The sequence below is a fragment of the Oncorhynchus kisutch genome, linkage group LG27 (genome assembly GCF_002021735.2).
Source record: "Oncorhynchus kisutch isolate 150728-3 linkage group LG27, Okis_V2, whole genome shotgun sequence".
Taxonomy (NCBI): Eukaryota; Metazoa; Chordata; class Actinopteri; order Salmoniformes; family Salmonidae; genus Oncorhynchus; species Oncorhynchus kisutch.
In genome coordinates this window covers 32066427-32086373 of record NC_034200.2, presented here as the reverse complement: position 1 = coordinate 32086373, position 19947 = coordinate 32066427, and the positions used below count along the sequence as shown (strand labels likewise).

Here is a 19947-nt window from a genome sequence, read left to right as displayed (position 1 = left end):
AAAGCAGTTTGGAATTCGGTAATAAGTGTTGCAACTGAGGACAAAACTAGTTAAGCGGTACACACTTCAGCACTCGGCGGTCCCATTCTGTGAGCTTGTGTAGCTTACCACTTCACGGCTAAGTGGTTGTTGTTCCTAGACATTTCCACTTCAATAACAGCACTTACAGTTGACCGTGGCAGCTCTAGCAAGACAGACATTTAACAAACAGACTTGTTGGAAAGGTGGCATCCTATGACGGTGCCACATTGAAATTCAGAGCTCTGTGGAGAATGCATGGCTGTGTGCTCGATTTTATAGCCGAATCCACTCATTTGAAGGGGTGTCTACATACTTGTGTATATTATTATTGTATAAAAATAAAATACAAATTCAGAATGGAAAATGATCGTGTCGACTTAAAACTAAAACCAGATAAAGGGAGTAGAAACATAATGGACCAATATTTAATAATAACATCTTTGAGAAGTAAAAGCTAAACAGTCAGGAAGAATTGAAAATTCCAAAAACAATTCAGCAGTATTGATTTTGTGACTATGTTTGAGTATAAGAACACAGCATTAGCCATGGCAAAATGCATAGAATTGCAGGAAATTAGCTTAACTGCAAAATTCCCTCACTTCTATTGAAAAATGTGAAGAATTGCAGAATATTGTGCCCTTGGGCTGAATATAGTAATTATAATTCCCTTCTCCCAGCTGCCTGCTCCATAGCACCTCTCACTCACATGGCTCTCTCAGATATCTCAAAACTTATTAGCCAATGTACTTCACGTAACCACGTCCTTCTCATAGTCAGTCATCACAGGTCTGACGGAGGCTACTAGTGGAGACAGACGGGGACGCGACTGTGCGCGTCCTTATCAAATTCCGAGGTGCATATTGAAGAACTGTCCACGTTTACTTTGTCAGCCAACAAGATCAGTATTGAACAGCAAAATAACTAGCCTGTCAATCTACTATCCCCTTAGTACAAAAGTTTACCCATTCTATTAGTCAGCTTGTCGTTCTGTGTGAGAAATATAAAATCAAAAACTGTCTCTGGGACAGTTGTGGGACAACAGAGATCAAGTTAATACAACCACTTTCAAAAATAACTTTTAAAAGCAATGAGGCTGAAGCAACAGATCAGAACTTTAAGCTTAAAATGTGAATAGATTAACTATTTTCTTAACATAATAAGAGCAACAATGATCACATGGCAGTAGTCTAGAAGTGCAAATGTTTCAAAATATAAAAGGGAAAATACCATTCTCCAAAGCACAAATGCGAGCAGTTTCATATGACAGTGATTCAAATATCCTTTAGAAGTGTTTAAACAACTAGCAATGGTTGTTAATATGACAGACTCAAATATCATTGGGAAGTGTTTAAACAGGGAAGATGTAAATTATACAACTAGCATGGGATGTTAATGACAGGGATTGTGTCATTGGAAAGAAAGTTGAGAACATGAGAGAAATACTGGTTTCAATGGCATAAGAGGAAGAGGTTATGAAATAATCCCCTTAACATTCCTATGGTCGGAACACGGTAAGACATGCCTCATAAAATTACCCTCCAAAAAACGTCCAGGTTAAAAAATTACGTTTATGGTTCAAAAGTTTTCAAATCTTGACTGCCTCCGCTCAGATTGCAGTGGGTGGTGTTGTGGTGTGCAACAGGCACTGGACTTTCTGTCCTATCGGAGCGAACAGTGCCTCGAGTATGACAGAATCAAGCTGTTAGACATTAATATGACTGATCCTACATATATACACACACACACACACACACACACACACACACACACACACACACACACACACACACACACACACACATACATACATACATACATACATACATACATACATACCACACACACTGTCAAACATGACTGCCGTTTAGACTATATACAGTGCTTTCAGGAAGTATGCATACCCCTTGACTTATTCCACATTTTGTTGTGTTACCATCTTAATTCAAAAAATTAAATCTCACCCATGTGTACACAATAACCATAATGACAAAGTGAAAACACACATATATAAAAACAAAAAAAGAAAAGTCCTCACTGTCAACTGCGTTTCTTTTCAGCAAACTTAACATGTGTAAATATTTCTATGAACATAAGAATCAACAACTGAGCCACGTCTATGGAACTTGTTCAGTTTATGTCTAAGACAAATGGAATAATGTGTCCCTGAACAAAGAGGGGGGGGTCAAAATCAAAAGTAACAGTCAGTATCTGGTGTGGCAACCAGCTGCATTAAGTATTGCAGTGCATCTCCTCCTCATGAACTGCACCAGATTTGCCTGTTCTTGCTGTGAGACGTTGCCGCACTCTTCCACCAAGCACCTGCAAGTTCCCAGACATTTCTGGGGGGGAATGGCCCTAGCCCTCACCCTCCGATCCAATAGGTCCCAGACGTGCTCAATGGGATTGAGATCCGGGCTCGTCGCTGGCCATGGCTGAACACTGACATTCCTGTCTTGCAGGAAATCACGCACAGAACGAGCAGTATGGCTGGTGGCATTTTCAAGCTGGAGGGTCATGTCAGGATGAGCCTGCAGGAAGGGTACCACATGAGGGAGGAGGTCTTCCCTTTAACGCACAGTGTTGAGATTGCCTGCAATGACAAGCTCAGTCCGATGATGCTGTGACACACAGCCCCAGATCATGAAGGACCCTCCACCTCGAACCCGCTCCAGAGTACAGGCTCATTCCGTCGACGATAAACGCGAATCCGACCATCACCCCTGGTGAGACAAAACCGCGACTCGTCAGTGAAGAGCACTTTTTGCCAGGCCTGTCCGGTCCAGTGACGGTGGGTTTGTGCCGATAGGAGATGTCTGGTGAGGACCTGCCTTACAACAGGCCTACAAGCCCTCAGTCCAGCCTCTCTCAGACTATTGCGGACAGTCTGAGCACTGATGGAGGGATTGTGTGTTCCTGGTGTAACTCGGCCAGTTGTTGTTGCCATCCTGTACCTGTCCCGCAGGTGTGATGTTCAGATGTACCGTTCCTGTGCAGGTGTTAGGCGTCTCACAGTACGGACATTGCAATTTAATGCCCTAGCCACATCTGCAGTCATCATGCCTCCTTGCAGCATGTCTAAGACACGTTCATGCAGACGAGCAAGGACCCTGGGCATCTTTCTTTTGGTGTTTTTCAGAGTCAGTAGAAAGGCCTCTTTAGTGTCCTAAGTTTTCATTACTGTGACCTTAATTGCCTACCGTCTGTAAGCTGTCAGTGTATTAACGACCATTCCACAGGTGCATGTTCATTAATTGTTTAGGGTTCATTGAACGAGCATGGGAAACAGTGTTTAAACCCTTTACAATGAAGATCTGTCAAGTTGGTTGTTGATCATTGTTAGACAGCCATTTTTAAGTCTTGCCATAGATTTTTAAGCCAATTTAAGTCAAAACTGTAACTAGGCCACTCAGGAAAATTTTATATCATCTTGGTAAGCAACTTTAATGTATATTTGGCCTTGTGCTTTAGCTTATTGTCCTTCAGAAAGGTGAATGCTAAATGACTAAAATGGAGAAAAAGAGCCAGACACTCTTATTAAAAGCATCTTACAGTAGTGAGTGCATACATTGTGATACTCTTTTGTACTGGTCCCCCGTGGGAATCGAACAACACTGGCTTTGCAAGCGCCTTGCTCTATCAACTGAGCCACACGGGACTACAGCGCCTGTTGGAAAGCAGGCAACTAAGTTCTCTCGGATTTTGCCAGTGCATAGCTCTATTTCATTTCTTTGTATCCTAAAGAAACTCCCTAGGCCTTGCCGATGACAAGCATACCCATAACATGATGCAACTACCACGACGCTTGAAAATATGAAAAGTGCTACTCAGTGATTTGATGTGTTGGATTTGCCCCAAACACTTTGTTTTCATGACATAGTTCATTTCTTTGGCACATTCTTTTGCAGTTTTACTATAGTTCCTTATTGTCAACAAGATGCATGTTTCAGAATATTTGTATTCTATACAGACTTCCTTCTTTTCACTCAACTAGGTTAGTATTGTGGAGTAACTACAATGTTGATCCATCCTCAATATAATTTTATTATTTAACCTTTAACTAGGCAAGTCAGTTAAGAACAAATTCTTATTTACAATGATTTCCTACCCCGGCCAAACCCGGACCAATTGTGAGCCGCCCGATGGGACTCCCAATCACGGCTTATTGTGATACCCTGGTTTGAATCCAGGCCGTGTCTCAGTGCTAGAGGCGTCACTACATATGAAGTGCCTTGGGTATTAAGTGGTGCAGCGGTCTATCACAGCCATTAAACTCTGTAACCATTTTAAAATTGGCCTCATGGTGAAATCCCTGAGCGGTTTTCTTCCTCTCCGGCAACATTTTTTTCAGTTTTCAAATCAATTTAATTGACTATTTTGGTTAAAGGCCTTGGTGACCTAGCAGATGGCCTTGGTGACCTGGCAGGTTGGATACCTATAGAAGGGCAAATGGCCTTCCCCCTAAAATCCCAAGCCTGTCCACCACCTAAACCCCTTATTGATCCATAGAACCCTGCACAGGGTGTCCACTTTCACCCACACCTGCATGACAGTGCTGAGGGTAGCAGGCAGCAAGGTAGCAAGCAGCAGCGCTGAGGGCTGGGAGAAGAACATGTCGAGCGGTCCTCTCCATCTCTCTAGCAACAGCTCCTCTACAATGCTAACTACACCAACATCATACAAAAAAAGTGTGAAAATGTTCTCTCACTTCATATCACACCCTCAATCTGTTTCCTGTCATTACATTATTTTGTCTGTGGTGGAGGACTACTTACAGTTAGGTGGTGGGCCGTAGCAAGCCATCTGCTTTAGTTATCAAGATGATCTATCTCTGTCGATGGAGGAGCAGGTGTAGATATTTATTCTGAACACATTTCTGTTTGTTGGTAATGACAATTCTTGCACCAATTTTTAAATATTTAAAAATAAAATTGCAATACTTATGTTTGCTAGCTGGGACAGGCGAATGCCGCAGAGTACTGAACTGTAAACCAAGCTAAACTTGTGTACTATCCATGGCACTCCCTGCTGATCATGTCTGCCAATCACATTATTCGTATCTAAGGTAGTAGACAGCTGGTGATTACAGCTCGAGAGAGAGAACTCAGTCCGACAAACTGCTACCAGGTAAGACTTGTGTAGTCTATTTAGTTATAGAAACATGATACCGTCAATGCAAGCTGTAAAATGACTACCAACTTAGAACACAAAAGAACCGTAGTAATGTCAATCTGGCTAGCTTTCAAAAAAATTGTCTACAGAGTTCCCTATTCATATGATCAAGACAATTCGTATTGCACGCTGCTGATTGGTTCCAATTTTTTATATATTTATTTAAAAATAGGCAAGTCCTTTAAGAACAAATTTTTATTTACAATGACAGCCTACCCCAGCCAAACCCCAACAACGCTGGGCCAATTGTTCCGCCCTATGGGACTCCTAATCACGGCTGGTTGTGATACAGCCTGGAATCGAACCAGGGTCTGTAGTGATGCCTCCAGCACTGAGATGCAGTGCCTTAGACTGCTGCCCCACTCGGGAGCCAAAAGTTTAGAAGTTCAGCAAATTTGCCTGGGCGGCCAAGAATGATCCTTTTTATGAGAAAAAAGTGCAAGAATTGAAGGTGCCAACAAATGTATATAGTCATAGTAAGAATGTTTTACTGTCATATACACAAACATTATGATCATCAGCTCCTCCCTTGAAGGGGATACATCAACTTCACATTTTCAGTCTTCAGCCCACCACCTAAGTAACTAATTACAATTCTAATCCCACTTTGTAAGACAAAATGTGAAGAAATCCATGGGTTCTGAATACTTTTGCAAGGCACTGTATAGGCCTCGAGAGGCTCTGATATCAAACTGACAGACTGACTGAAGCACTCACTCAAATCCATCTTGATGAATAAGTTCCCATAGTCAGTGGTCATTTCGATTTGTGAGAAGGGGTTCAGTCTCTTGACACTACAACCAGACTATATGGGCCAACTTCACTACTCTAGTCCTGAAATTAGAGGGGGAAACCAGAGACCCTAAATATTGACAGTGTAAAGGCAATGCACAAAGGGGTCTTGTCACAGAAACTTCAGAAGTGTCAAAACATCCTCTGGAGTTGCTGCAATGGGAATAAAAACATCAATATCTACTTGTTTGAAGTTCAAGTTGCCAGGTTGACCATGTCCACATGCTAAGAAATAGCCTATCAGGGTTCCAACATGACTCAGCCCTGTGGCCTAGCTGCTCTGTTGATCATTAGTGACACACCAGTTTAGTGCTTTACATTGTAGAACATGAAGTCAATTCACTGGTGGTCAGCAAGTTAACAGCATATTCACTGTTGGGATAAATATTTACATAAGAGTAGTTAGAAAAAGGGTATCTTTTCACCATAACTCATACACAACACAATGTGCTGAACAGTGATTTAAAAAAAGACTCCCAGAGTAGAATACCTCAAAAGTATAGAACAGGGATTATTGGGTTTGATCCTCTGTAGTGATATAACAGATAAAGTTGGGGAGAGTACACAAAAGGGACGTCAACATGTTCCCTGTCCTCTTGGACAAACAGACCTCCGGACCTTAACATCTGGCAGCAGTGTGCAAAAAGCAACAACTCCCAAATCCAGGGTTTTTCTGGACTAAATGTTTATGGTCTTCGTGTTGAAAAATATAATTGGAAACAGTCACTTCAGAATCATCTATGAATAAATCAAAAGGACATATTAATAATTTTGGAATAATTAAAATGACAAACTTCGATCCAAATGAAAAATAGTCAAATGAGTTATTTTGAAGGGGCATGAGTAATGCAAATTACAATGCTTACTGGGAATGTAATGGAGTAAGACACCTTAACTGGAGCTTCTGATAAATTGAAAGAAGTTCATTACTTTATACTGCAGAAGAAGCTTGGCCTCCCCTCTCAGATGCCAGTCTCACTGTGGGATTTCAACTCCCTCCGGTGTTCCAAAATGTCCCTCTTAGCTTCTCAAGCTTCCTTCAATGTCTCAGGCTACAAGTTACTCATCAGAGGCAACCAGTCTAAAGCACAAACTTCAATTCAAACACTTCCTGTGAAAAGTGCATCTACAGTGTTTCCTACTGGCAGCCAGTTCTAAAAGTTCTAGGGAATGTTTATGGGAAATATTTTAGCCCCCTCTGCTGGTTACAAAGGTACATTTCAGTGACTACTCAACAGTGAAACATCACCCAACCATCCACGCCCTGGGAGAGTCAGGTTTTCCACCATTACGTAGCCCTCTTCATTACCATCCCTGATTCAGAACCAACAGACACCCAAAACATGCCAGGCGGGTACAGAGCTGACCACAGGGCTCTCACAGCCTTCAGCCTGTAGTGGTACCCTGCAGCTGGAACTTTAGTCCTCATCAACTACAGGAAATAGATGAGAGAAATTGGCTTCGGATACCTAGGGAATGGCAATACACACATATATAGATTCAAGTTTTATTAGTCGTATGCATGTGATACGCATGGTATACATCGTCCATGAAACCTTACTTGCAGGTTCCTTCGACAATGCAACAATAAGAAATAAAATAATATGAACATAAAGTAAATGTCTCAGTAGAATAGAATAAATATTTTAGGAACAGGAAGGAAGGAACACTTTATAGTCCAAGATGTACACGTGTATTGAGGGGATGGGGGCAGTGTACAAATTGAGCAGTATAATAAGTCTGGTAGCAGCAGTTGTGATGTGTGTGTAGCATGAATCTATATACAGTGGGGCAAAAAAGTATTTAGTCAGCCACCAATTGTGCAAGTTCTCCCACTTAAAAAGATGAGAGGCCTGTAATTTTCATCATAGGTACAATTCAACTATGACAGACAAAATGAGAAAATCAAATCCAGAAAATCACATTGTAGGATTTTTTATGAATTTATTTGCAAATTATGGTGGAAAATAAGTATTTGGTCAATAACAAAAGTTTCTCAATACTTTGTTATATACCCTTTGTTGGCAATGACAGAGGTCAAACGTTTTCTGTAAGTCTTCACAAGGTTTTCACACACGGTTGCTGGTATTTTGGCCCATTCCTCCATACAGGACTCCTCTAGAGCAGTGATGTTTTGGGGCTGTTGCTGGGCAACAGACTTTCAACTCCCTCCAAAGATTTTCTATGGGGTTGAGATCTGGAGACTGGCTAGGCCACTCCAGGACCTTGAAATGCTTCTTACGAAGCCACTCCTTCGTTGCCCGGGCGGTGTGTTTGGGATCATTGTCATGCTGAAAGACCCAGCCACGTTTCATCTTCAATGCCCTTGCTGATGGAAGGAGGTTTTCACCAAAATATCACGATACATGGCCCCATTCATTCTTTCCTTTACAAGGATCAGTTGTCCTGGTCCCTTTGCAGAAAAACAGCCCCAAAGCATGATGTTTCCACCCCCATGCTTCACAGTAGGTATGGTGGTCTTTGGATGGAACTCAGCATTCTTTGTCCTCAAAACACGACGAGTTGAGTTTTTACCAAAAAGTTATATTTTGGTTTCATCTGACCATATGGCATTCTCCCAATCTTCTTCTGGATCATCCAAATGCTCTCGCAAACTTCAGACGGGCCTGGACATGTACTGGCTTAAGCAGGGGGACACGTCTGGCACTGCAGGATTTGAGTCCCTGGCGGCGTAGTGTGTTACTGATGGTAGGCTTTGTTACTTTGGTCCCAGCTATCTGCAGGTCATTCACTAGGCCCCCCCGTGTGGTTCTGGGATTTTTGCTCACCGTTCTTGTGATTATTTTGACCCCACGGGGTGAGATCTTGCGTGGAGCCCCAGATCGAGGGAGATTATCAGTGGTCTGGTATGTCTTCCATTTCTTAATAATGGCTCCCACAGTTGATTTCTTCAAACCAAGCTGCTTACCTATTGCAGATTCAGTCTTCCCAGCCTGGTGCAGGTCTACAATTTTGTTTCTGGTGTCCTTTGACAGCTCTTTGGTCTTGGTCATAGTGGAGTTTGGAGTGTGACTGTTTGAGGTTGTGGACATGTCTTTTATACTGATAACAAGTTCAAACAGGTGCCATTAATACAGGTAATGAGTGGGGGACAGTGGAGCCTCTTAAAGAAGAAGTTACAGGTCTGTGAGAGCCAGAAATCTTGCTTGTTTGTAGGTGACCAAATACTTATTTTCCACCATAATTTTCAAACAAATTCATTAAAAATCCTACAATGTGATTTTCTGATGTATTTTCTAATTTTGTCTGTCTATAGTTGAAGTGTACCTATGATGAAAATTACAGGCCTCTCATCTTTTTTAAGTGGGAGAACTTGCACAATTGGTGGCTGACTAAATACTTTTTTGCCCCACTGTATGTGCGCAGACCCTTCAGAAATGTAGTTCAAAATGTAAACTCACCCATCTACACACACACACACACACACACACACACACACACAATACCTCAAATGAAGTGAAAATATGCACATTTATTGAAAATGAAATACAGCAATATCTCATGTACATAAGTATTCACACTCCTGAGTGTGAATGTTAGAATCCCCTCTGGCAGTGATTACAGCTATGAGTCTTTCTAGGTAAGACTAAGCCTTGCATGCTTGGATTGTACAATATTTCCACAATTATTTTTAGAACCATTCAAGCTCTGTCAAGTTGGTTGTTGACTACTGCTAGATAACCATTTTCAACTATTACCATATATGTTTACGCTGATTGAAGTCAAAACTGTAAGTAGGCCATTCAGGAACATTCAATGCGGTCTTGGAAAGACACTCCAGTGTATATTTGGTTATTGTCCTGCTGAAAGGTGAATTCCTCTCCTAGTCTCTGGTATAATGCAGAATTAAGTAAGTTTGCCTGTGCTCAGCTTTGTTCCGTTTCTTTTTATCTTTAAAAAAACTCCCTAGTCCTTGCCGATGACACGCATACCCATAACATGATGCAACCACCACTAGGCTTGAAAATACAAAGGGTAGTACTCAGCATTGTTGAGTTTGCCCCAAACATAACGCCTTGCACTCTGAACAAAGTTCATTTTTCTGCTAAATGTTTTGGAGTTTTACTTTAGTGCCTTATTTTCCCTCTGTCAATTAGGTTAGTATGGCAGAGTAACTACAATGTTGTTGATCCATCCTCCGTTTCCTCCTATCACAGTCATTAAACACTGTTTTAAAGTCCCCATTGGCCTCATGGTGAAATCCCTGAGCGGTTTCATTCCTCTACAGCAACTGAACTTTTAAGGACACCTGTATCGTTGTAGTGACTGGGTGTATTACTACACCATCCAAAGTGTAATTAATAACTTCACCATGCTCAATAAGATATTCAATGTGTTTTTAACCATCTCCCAATAGGTGCTCTTTTTTGTGAGGCATTGGAAAACCTCCCTGGTCTTTGTGGTTGAATCTGTTTGAAATTCACTGCTCGACTGAGGGACATTACAGATCATTGTATTTGTGGGGTACAAAAATGAGGTAGTCATTCAGACATTATATAATATTGCACAAAGATTGAGTTAATGAAACTTGTTAAGCACATTTTGTCCCCTGAACTTATTTAGGTGTGCCATACCAAAGGAGTTGAATACTTGACTCAAGACATTTCAGATTTTAATTTTTTATACATTTGTAAAAAATATAATTCCACTTTCACATGATGCGGTATTGTGTTTAGGTCAGTGACATAATCTTAATTATATCAGGTTGTAACAACAAAATATGGAAAAAGTCAAGGGGTGTGAATACTTTCAGAAGGCACCTTGTGTACTGATCATTGAACATCATGAGAAACATTGCAACATTGTGGTCTCTGAACAGGAAGTGTAAGACTTCGTCATCTTGATTTCCAGCAAAGATAAGAACCTAAGAACTCATCTTCAGTTACAGGGGAAAAAACATTGTTTAATTTCCTTAATTCTTTGTTTGAAAATCTTCCTTACAGTTTGTGTGCTGATATGCCATAGTAACATAGCCAATCACAGTCCTTGTAGCAACACTACCCACTGGGCACAGACAGTACAATGTCTAGTTTTGATTTACATTTGGTTGAGTTGAATGCTATGTGAAATCAACAAGAAATGTCACCATGTCATTGGATTTAGGTTAAAAGTTTGGTGAAAGAGACAAAATTCCCTGAGGTTGAAGACTTAAAAAATCCAATCAGTTTTCCACATCATCACATTGAATACTTCGGTTGAAATGATGTGGAAACAACATCGATTCAACCAGTTTCTGACCAATGGGTAGCAACTATGAAACCTAAGCCTTCCCCAATGTGACTTGTTAAGCAAATGTTTTCTCCTGAACTTATTTAGGCTTGCCATAACAAAGGCATTGAATTGACTCAAGACATTTCAGCTTTTCATTTTTGTATTAATTTGTATTAAAAATAAAACAGATCTTGACTGACAAGCAGAGACAGACACAGAAAGACAGGAGTAAATCAACAGGCTGAAAAGTATATAGATAGATTGCTGGTCGGTCTCCTCTCTAACATAGACAAATGGATGGATGAGTGGAGAGAGTCGTAGGCTGTCTAGTGTAACTTACGTGGCTTCTGGCCCCATACGTGTAGGTGTAGCTTCCCAGAGGAGTAGTAGATGAAGCCCAGGACCAGCATGGGGCACAGGACGAACAGCAGCTTGTGTGACGACTTCATTGTGGTTCTGTCATTCACATGGCACCATGCAGCACATCACCTACAAGGATACAGGAGATGCAGAGAAGTGAAAGTACAAGAGAAATGAGGAGTCAGTAATGTGTGCAAATAGGCTGTCTGGCTGTAAGAAATGGCTTAGGCTGTTAAACTTTTCCCAATCTACTCTCTTTAAATGACAACTGATCGAAGACTAGCTTACCCAATGAGGTGATTACACAATAAGGTGGCTCACCAAACCAAGTTATTAGTTCCAGCTTTCCATTACTCAGTGCTCATGAAGGGAGGGAGAAGATGAGAAGCCAGTATGTTGTAGAAGGTGGCACACACTGCCTGTCAGCTGCTTAACTGCAATTGTTGAAATTAGTCAACAAAACGTTTCCTGCTGAGCAAACATCCAACTAGGCTGAGCCACAGACGTGTTTATATTTTATAAACTCTCCATAACTGAGGTAATATGATCAAACTGGCCTTCCCAACCATTGGTGCCCACTAGAGGTCGACCGATTAAATCGGAATGGTCGATTTCAAGTTTTCATAATCAGTAAAAGGCCTTTTTGGACGCCGATTACATTGCAATCCATGAGGAAACTGCGTGGCAAACTGACCACCTGTTACACTGGGTGCAGCGTCAAAAGGACCTTATAGCTGCAATGAGCCAAGGTAAGTTGCTAGCTAGCATTAAACTTACCTCATAAAAAACAAACTACACATGGTTGATATTACTAGGTTAACTAGCTTGTCCTGCATTGCATATAATCAATGTGGTGCCTGTTAATTTATCATCGAATCACAGCCTACATCAACTTTTCCAAAAGGTTGATGATTTAACAAAAGCACATTTGCGAAAAAAGCACATTCATTGCACAAATATACCTAATCATAAACATAAATGCCTTTCTTAAAATCAATACACAGAAGTTTTTTTTTTTTTTTACATGCATATTTAGTTAAAATAAATGCATGTTAGCAGGCAATATTAACTAGGGAAATGATGTTACTTCTCTTCCATTCAGTGCAAGCAGAGTCAGGGTATATGCAACAGTTTGGGGCGCCAGGCTCGCTGCGAACTGTGTTTCTTCCTAAAAAAGGCCGTAATTAATTTGCCAGAATTTAACATAATTATGACATAACATAGGTTGTGCAATGTAACAGCAATATTTAGACTTAGGGTTGGTTCCGTATTTCACTGAAAGAAAAGTACATTTTTTTCAAAATTATAGTTCTCCAGATTTGACCGTATTAATGACCAAAGGCTCGAATCTGTGGGTTTCTTATAATTAAGTCTAGGATTTGATAGAGCAGTCTGACTGAGCGGTGGTAGGCAGCAGCAGCAGACTCATAAGCATTCATTCAAACAGCACTTTACTGCGTTTGCGAGCAGCTCTTAGCAAATGCTTGAAGCACAGCGCTGTTTATGACTTCAAGCCCATCAACTCCCGAGATTAGGCTGGCAATACTAAAGTGCCTATAAGAACATGCAATAGTCAAAGGTATATGAAATACAAATGGTATAGAGAGAAATAGTCCTATAAATACTATATTGAGACGGTGTCTGTGCCTTGACCTGGGTTGGGCAAAACTAAACATGGCGGTGTTCGCCTAAGCAATCTCACTAGGATAAAGACCTCCTCCATTCCTGTCATTATTGAAAGAGATTGTGATACATCTCAAAATAGGGCTACTTAATGTTAAATCCCCTTACTTCAAAGGCAGTGTAAGTCAATGAACTAATCACTGATCATAATCTTGATGTGATTGGCCTGACTGAAACATGGCTTAAGCCTGATGAATCTACTGTGTTAAATGAGGCCTCGCCTCCTGGTTACACTAGTGACCATATCCGCCGTGCATCCCGCAAAGGTGGAGGTGTTGCTAACATTTACGATAGCAAATGTCAACTTACGAAAACTTTTTTTTTTTTTTTTTTTTTTGTCTTTTGAGCTTCTAGTCATGAAATCTATGCAGCCTACTCAATCACCTTTTATAGCTACTGTTTACAGGCCTCCTGGGCCATATACAGCGTTTCTCATTGAGTTCCTATTGGACCTTGTAGTCATAGCAGATAATATTCACATGGAAAAGTCCATAGACTCACTCCAAAAGGCTTTCGGAGCCATCATCGACTCAGTGGGTTTTGTCCAACATGTCTCTGGACCCACTCACTGTCACAGTCTTACGCTGGACCTAGTTTTGTCCCATGGAATAAATGTTGTGGATCTTAATGTTTTTCCTCATAATCCTGGACTATCGGACCACCATTTTATTACGTTTGCAATTGCAACAAATAATCTGCTCAGACCCCAACCAATGAGCATCAAAAGTCGTGCTATAAATTCACAGACAAAGATTCCTGAATGCCCTTCCATACTCCCTCTGCCTACCCAAGGACGTCAGAGGACAAAAATCAGTTAACCACCTAACTGAGGAAACTCAATTTAACCTTGCGCAATACCCTAGATGCAGTTGCACCCCTAAAAACATCTCATAAGAAACTAGCTCCCTGGTATACAGAACATACCCGAGCTCTAAAGCAAGCTTCCAGAAAATTGGAACGGAAATGGCACCACAGCAAACTGGAAGTCTTCTGACTAGCTTGGAAAGACAGTACCGTGCAGTATCGAAGAGCCCTCGATCATCCTACTTTTCCAACTTAATTGAGGAAAATAAGAACAATCCTAAATGTATTTTTGATACTGTCGCAAAGCTAACTAAAAAGCAGCATTCCCCAAGTGAGGATGGCTTTCACTTCAGCAGTAATAAATTCATTAACTTCTTTGAGGAAAAGATCATGATTATTAGAAAGCAAATTACGGACTCCTCTTTAAATCTGCGTATTCCTTCAAAGCTCAGTTGTCCTGAGTCTGTACAACTCTGCCCGGACCTAGGATCAAGAGAGACACAAGTGTTTTAGTACTATATATATATATATCTCTTGACACAATGATGAAAATAATCATGGCCTCTAAACCTTCAAGCTGCATACTGGACCCTATTCCAACTAAACTACTGAAAGAGCGGCTTCCTGTGCTTGGCCCTCCTATGTTGAACATATTAAACGGCTCTCTATCCACCGGATGTGTACCAAGCTCACTAAAAGTAGCAGTAATAAAGCCTCTCTTGAAAAAGCCAAACCTTGAACCAGAAAACATTTTTAAAATTTTTTTAAAAACATTCCATTCCTCTCAAATTTTAGAAAAGGCTGTTCCTGAAGACAAACAATGTATACGAAATGCTTCAGTCTGGTTTTAGACCCCATCATAGCACTGAGACGGCACTTGTGAAGGTGGTAAATTACCTTTTAATGGCATCAGACCGAGGTTCTGCATCCGTCCTCGTGCTCCTAGACCTTAGTGCTGCTTTTGATACTGTCGATCACCACATTCTTTTGGAGAGATTGGAAACCCAAATTGGTCTACACGGACAGGTTCTGGCCTGGTTTAGATCTTATCTGTCGGAAAGATATCAGTTTGTCTCTGAATGGCTTGTCCTCTGACAACACAACTGTAAATTTCGGTGTTCCTCAAGGTTCCGTTTTAGGACCACTATTGTTTTCACTATATAATTTTACCTCTTGGGGATGTCATTCGAAAACATAATGTTAACTTTCACTGCTATGCGGATGACACACAGCTGTACATTTCAATGAAACAGGGTGAAGCCCCAAAATCGCCCTCTCTAGAAGCCTGTGTTTCAGACATAAGGAAGTGGATGGCTGTAAACTTTCTACTTTTAAACTCGGACAAAACAGAGATGCTTTTTCTAAGTCCCAAGAAAAAGAGATCTTCTGTTGAATCTGACAATTAATCTTAATGGTTGTACAGTAGTCTCAAATAAAACTGAAGGACCTCGGCCTTACTCTGGACCCTGATCTCTCTTTTGACGAACATATCAAGACTGTTTCAAGGACAGCTTTTTTCCATTTACTTAACATTGCAAAAATCTGACACTTTGTCCAAAAATGATGCAGAAAAATCTATCCATGCTTTCGTTACTTCTAGGTTAGACTACTGCAATGCTCTACTTTCCGGCTACCCGGGTAAAGCACTAAATAAACTTCAGTTCGTGTTAAATATGGCTGCTAGAATTCTGACTAGAACCTAAAAATTTGATCATATTACTCCAGTGCTAGCCTCCCTACACTGGCTTCCTGTCAAGGCAAGGGCTGATTTCAAGATTTTTTACTGCTAACCTACAAAGCATTACATGGGCTTGCTCCTACCCATCTCTCTGATTTGGTCCTGCCGTACATACCTACACGTACGTAATTGTCCCTAGAATTTCTAAGCAAACAGCTGGAGGCAGGGCTTTCTCCTATAGAGCTCCATTTTTATGGAATGGTCTGCCTACCCATGTGAGAGACGCAAACTCGGTCTCAACCTTTAAGTCTTTACTGAAGACTCATCTCTTCAGTGGGTCATATAATTGAGTGTAGTCTGGCCCAGGAGTGTGAAGGTGAACAGAAAGGCACTGGAGCAACGAACCGCACTTGCTGTCTCTTCCTGGCCGGTTCCCCTCTTTCCAATGGGATTCTCTGGCTCTAACCCTATTACAGGGGCTGAGTCACTGGCATACTGGTGCTCTTTCATGCCGTCCCTAGGAGGGGTGCGTCACTTGAGTGGGTTGAGTCACTGATGTGATCTTCCTGTCTGGGTTGGCGCCCCCCCTTGGGTTGTGCCGTGGCGGAGATCTTTGTGGGCTATACTCGGCCTTGTCTCAGGAAGCTCTGAAGATATCCCTCTAGTGGTGTGGGGGCTGTGCTTTGGCAAAGTTATATCCTTCCTGTTTGGCCCTGTCCGAGGCTATCATCGGATGGGGCCACAGTGTCTCCTGACCCCTCCTGTCTCAGCCTCCAGTATTTATGCTGCAGTAGTTTGTGTCGGGGGGCTAGGGTCAGTTTGTTATATCTGGAGTACTTCTCCTGTCTTATCCGGTGTCCTGTGTGAATTTAGGTATGCTCGCTCTAATTCTCTTTCTTTCTCACTCTCAGAGGACCTGAGCCCTAGGACCATGCATCAGGACTACCTGGAATGATGACTCCTTACTGTCCCCAGTCCACCTGGCCGTGCTGCTGCTCCAGTTTCAACTGTTCTGCGTGCGGCTATGGAATCCTGACCTGTTCACCGGACGTGCTACCTGTCCCAGACCTATTATTTGACCATGCTGGTCATTTATGAACATTTGAACATCTTGGCCATGTTCTGTTATAATCTCCACCCGGCACAGCCAGAAGAGGACTGGCCACCCCACATAGCCTGGTTCCTCTCTAGGTTTCTTCCTAGGTTTTGGCCTTTCTAGGGAGTGTTCCTAGCCACCGTGCTTCTACACCTGCATTGCATGCTGTTTGGGGTTTTAGGCTGGGTTTCTGTACAGCACTTTGAGATATCAGCTTATATCAGCTATATAAATACATTTGATGATTAACTACAACCCAAAAGCTATTACCTTGGAATATTGAAGTCTCATGTTAAAAGGAACCCCCAGCTTTCATATGTTCTCATGTTCTGAGCAAGGAACTTAAACGTTAGCTTTTTTACATGGCACATATTGCACTTTCACTTTCTTCTCCAACACTGTTTTTGCATTATTTAAACAAAATTGAACATGTTTCATTATTTATGAGACTAAATAGATTATGTATTAAGTTAAAATGAAAGGGTTCCTTGTTCCTTGTTCATTCAGTATTGTTGTAAACCAGGCCCTGTTCAAATCATTGGCAATCTTTTGAGCTCAATACCATTACTTTTAACAGACTTTGTCTATTATTTAGAGACAGCCATATATGCATTAATCAATTATACGATCAATTTGACTTTGGTTAAAAACAAAATATAACTTTCAACTTAATTCACTACCCTAGTACTTTGTAAAGCAAAACGATGCAAAATATACTTATTTCATAAAGGTAATCATTTATTTGATTGGTAAACTGGGTAAATCAAGATGTAGTCTAGGTCTATTCACAGTGCATGCATTGTGTTGAGCTTGTTTTAGGACTTATTTTGTAAAGTGTTCTAGCCTGTATGGACACTGTTTTGCAAACTGTAATGAACAGTTTCAACATGCCGTGTTGCATTATTCAAGTGTGTTAACTTATGTGCAGCATGAGTGGGGGCGCTAACAATGCAGCCCAGACAGCTCTAGCAATGAATGAATAGGTGGCACAGGCACTCTGCTCTTCACTCTATAAAGGGGCTGCACTGATTGATAGTCTTGATCCTCTCAGTCACGTGAGACACACTTGACAGTAGTACTGAGTGTAAAAAAAAAAAATTATGTACTTAAGTTTCAGTATACCGTGCAATACTAGCACAGACTCTGTGGAGACACATTATGCCTTGGATTTGTGGGATGTGACATGTAAAACTGAACCTGAAATCAAATTCCATTTCAGTGTCTTTTTTCTCTTTCCGAACAGCTGGGGGCATGTGCTAACGATGGTTTTAAAAGCCCGGTGGAGCGAGACAACTGTGCACAGAGCTGAATTACATTACCTCTTCACAGCAACCACTAGAACAGAGACGGTAAAGAGCAACAGATATTCTCCAGGGGTTAAAAGAAAAGGCATACTGTATCCTGATTCTATAGGTATGACTAGAAGATTATATAGGAGAGGACTATTCATAGCAGGATTAGGCTTCTCATATAGCACGCCATTTCATAAAAAACAAGCAATAACAACTTGGTCTCTCGGTCTTGCTCATAGCATATGTTCAATTAACGGTGTAAACTGACTCAGACACCACTTTGGGTTGATTCTCACAGAAACAGTAGAGTCAAAACAGAACATTCCATCCAGTGGGCACATCAGAGTTCTTTAATCAAAGTTACTCAACACAATCACACTCAAACTCCAGAAAACCACCAGATATGATTGCTGCCACGCACAACTGATTGACACCTATGAAGAAGCTGGTCATCCCGCAGTGTGTAGTCTTGGCCTAGACTTTAGTCCTGAAATGAGGACTGTGAACCAGTCTGTAAAGGAAAGACTGAGGTCGTGCCTAGGCTTGAAATTAAGCATAAAACATGTGCACGTCATTTAGAGCTAAATATACAGTCGCTAGTGAAAGTCTACACAACCCTCCTTGGAAACTTACCACCTCTTGGAAAGTCATTCTGGTGTGTCTTTGGCATGCGAGTAAATGTCCTGCTGAAAACCGAAGCCTAGTTTTATTTTTCTGAAGACTATGGCAGGGTTAGGTGGTATCCAGATTTTCATACGTCATACTGTTTATGTACCATACGCAGTATTACTGGAAGTGCACACAACACACACATACACAGGTGTGATAATATATTAGAATAAAAATCTCCACAAAACATTAATTATGGTCTTTTAAATTATTTTAAATCTTAATAATAAACAGGGCTAGATCATGGGGAAGTAAATGTCCTTACATTTTTCTATAGGTAGGCCTAAAAGGTTTTAGGCAAAATAACTATCTAAACAGACAGTTTCTTGAAAGAGGTGATATGTCAGGCCTATTGGAGAAAAAACAATGATTGCTTAATGCAGGGTTTGTCAACTAGGTTTGGTCTTGGGACAAATTTTTATTGAGCTAATAGTCGACGGGCCAGAACATAAATTAGTATATAATATTAGCACAATTAATTGGCCGAAACTACAAACTGAACAACATGTTTAACACATTCGATTAGTAGGCTACATAATAAATTCAGTGACAATAACATAATTTCGATCTGATTACGCTCATATTCAAATATTATTTGGTCTATTTCTGTGGGTTGATTGGTTGGGGAAAACATGTCTACATAGCCCACACCTTTTTTTTACGTCAACATTTGATCAGAATAATTTGCTTGATAGCAAGAGAAAATGTCGCTCTCAAAAAGTATCAAAAGAAAAAAGGTGGATAGTGAAAATCAAAGTTCCAAGGAACAACGTACAGAGAGATATGCGTCAATCTTACCATCTTTTCCCAATACCAAGCCAGTGTGTCTTATTTTCAATTAAAATGTTGCTGTTTACAAATTCTTTTGGACTCTAAGCATGGAGCTTACAATTTGGCATGTGTCCTGAGATTCTCAAAAGGATCTACAGCTGCAACATCCTAACCAGTTGCATCACTGCCTGGTATGTACATATTCTTTATCCCCTTACACTGTGTATAAGACAGTAGTTTTGGAATTGTTAGTTAGATTACTTGTTGGTTATTACTGCATTGGCGGAACTAGAAGCACAAGCATTTCGCTACACTCGCATTAACATCTGCTAACCATGTGTATGTGACAAATAACATTTGATTTGATACGGCAATTGCTC

The 19947-nt window shown here is 40.9% G+C and overlaps 1 protein-coding gene across 4 annotated transcripts in view; it reads right to left on the bottom strand.

Moving 5' to 3' along the window:
• The window catches only part of LOC109871592 (CMP-N-acetylneuraminate-beta-1,4-galactoside alpha-2,3-sialyltransferase), an 82085-nt gene that overhangs the window by 48688 nt on the left and 13450 nt on the right, over window positions 1-19947 (bottom strand). For 3 of the 4 annotated variants that reach the window (XM_020462494.2, XM_020462497.2, XM_031806492.1), the window contains exon 2: window positions 11555-11703. In XM_020462494.2, the coding sequence (XP_020318083.1) occupies window positions 11555-11663 (109 nt within the window). In that variant the 5' untranslated portion in view covers window positions 11664-11703. Of the gene's footprint in view, window positions 1-11554; window positions 11704-11895; window positions 12401-19947 lie in introns of those variants that run through there. The other variant, XM_020462496.2, reaches the window with a different exon arrangement.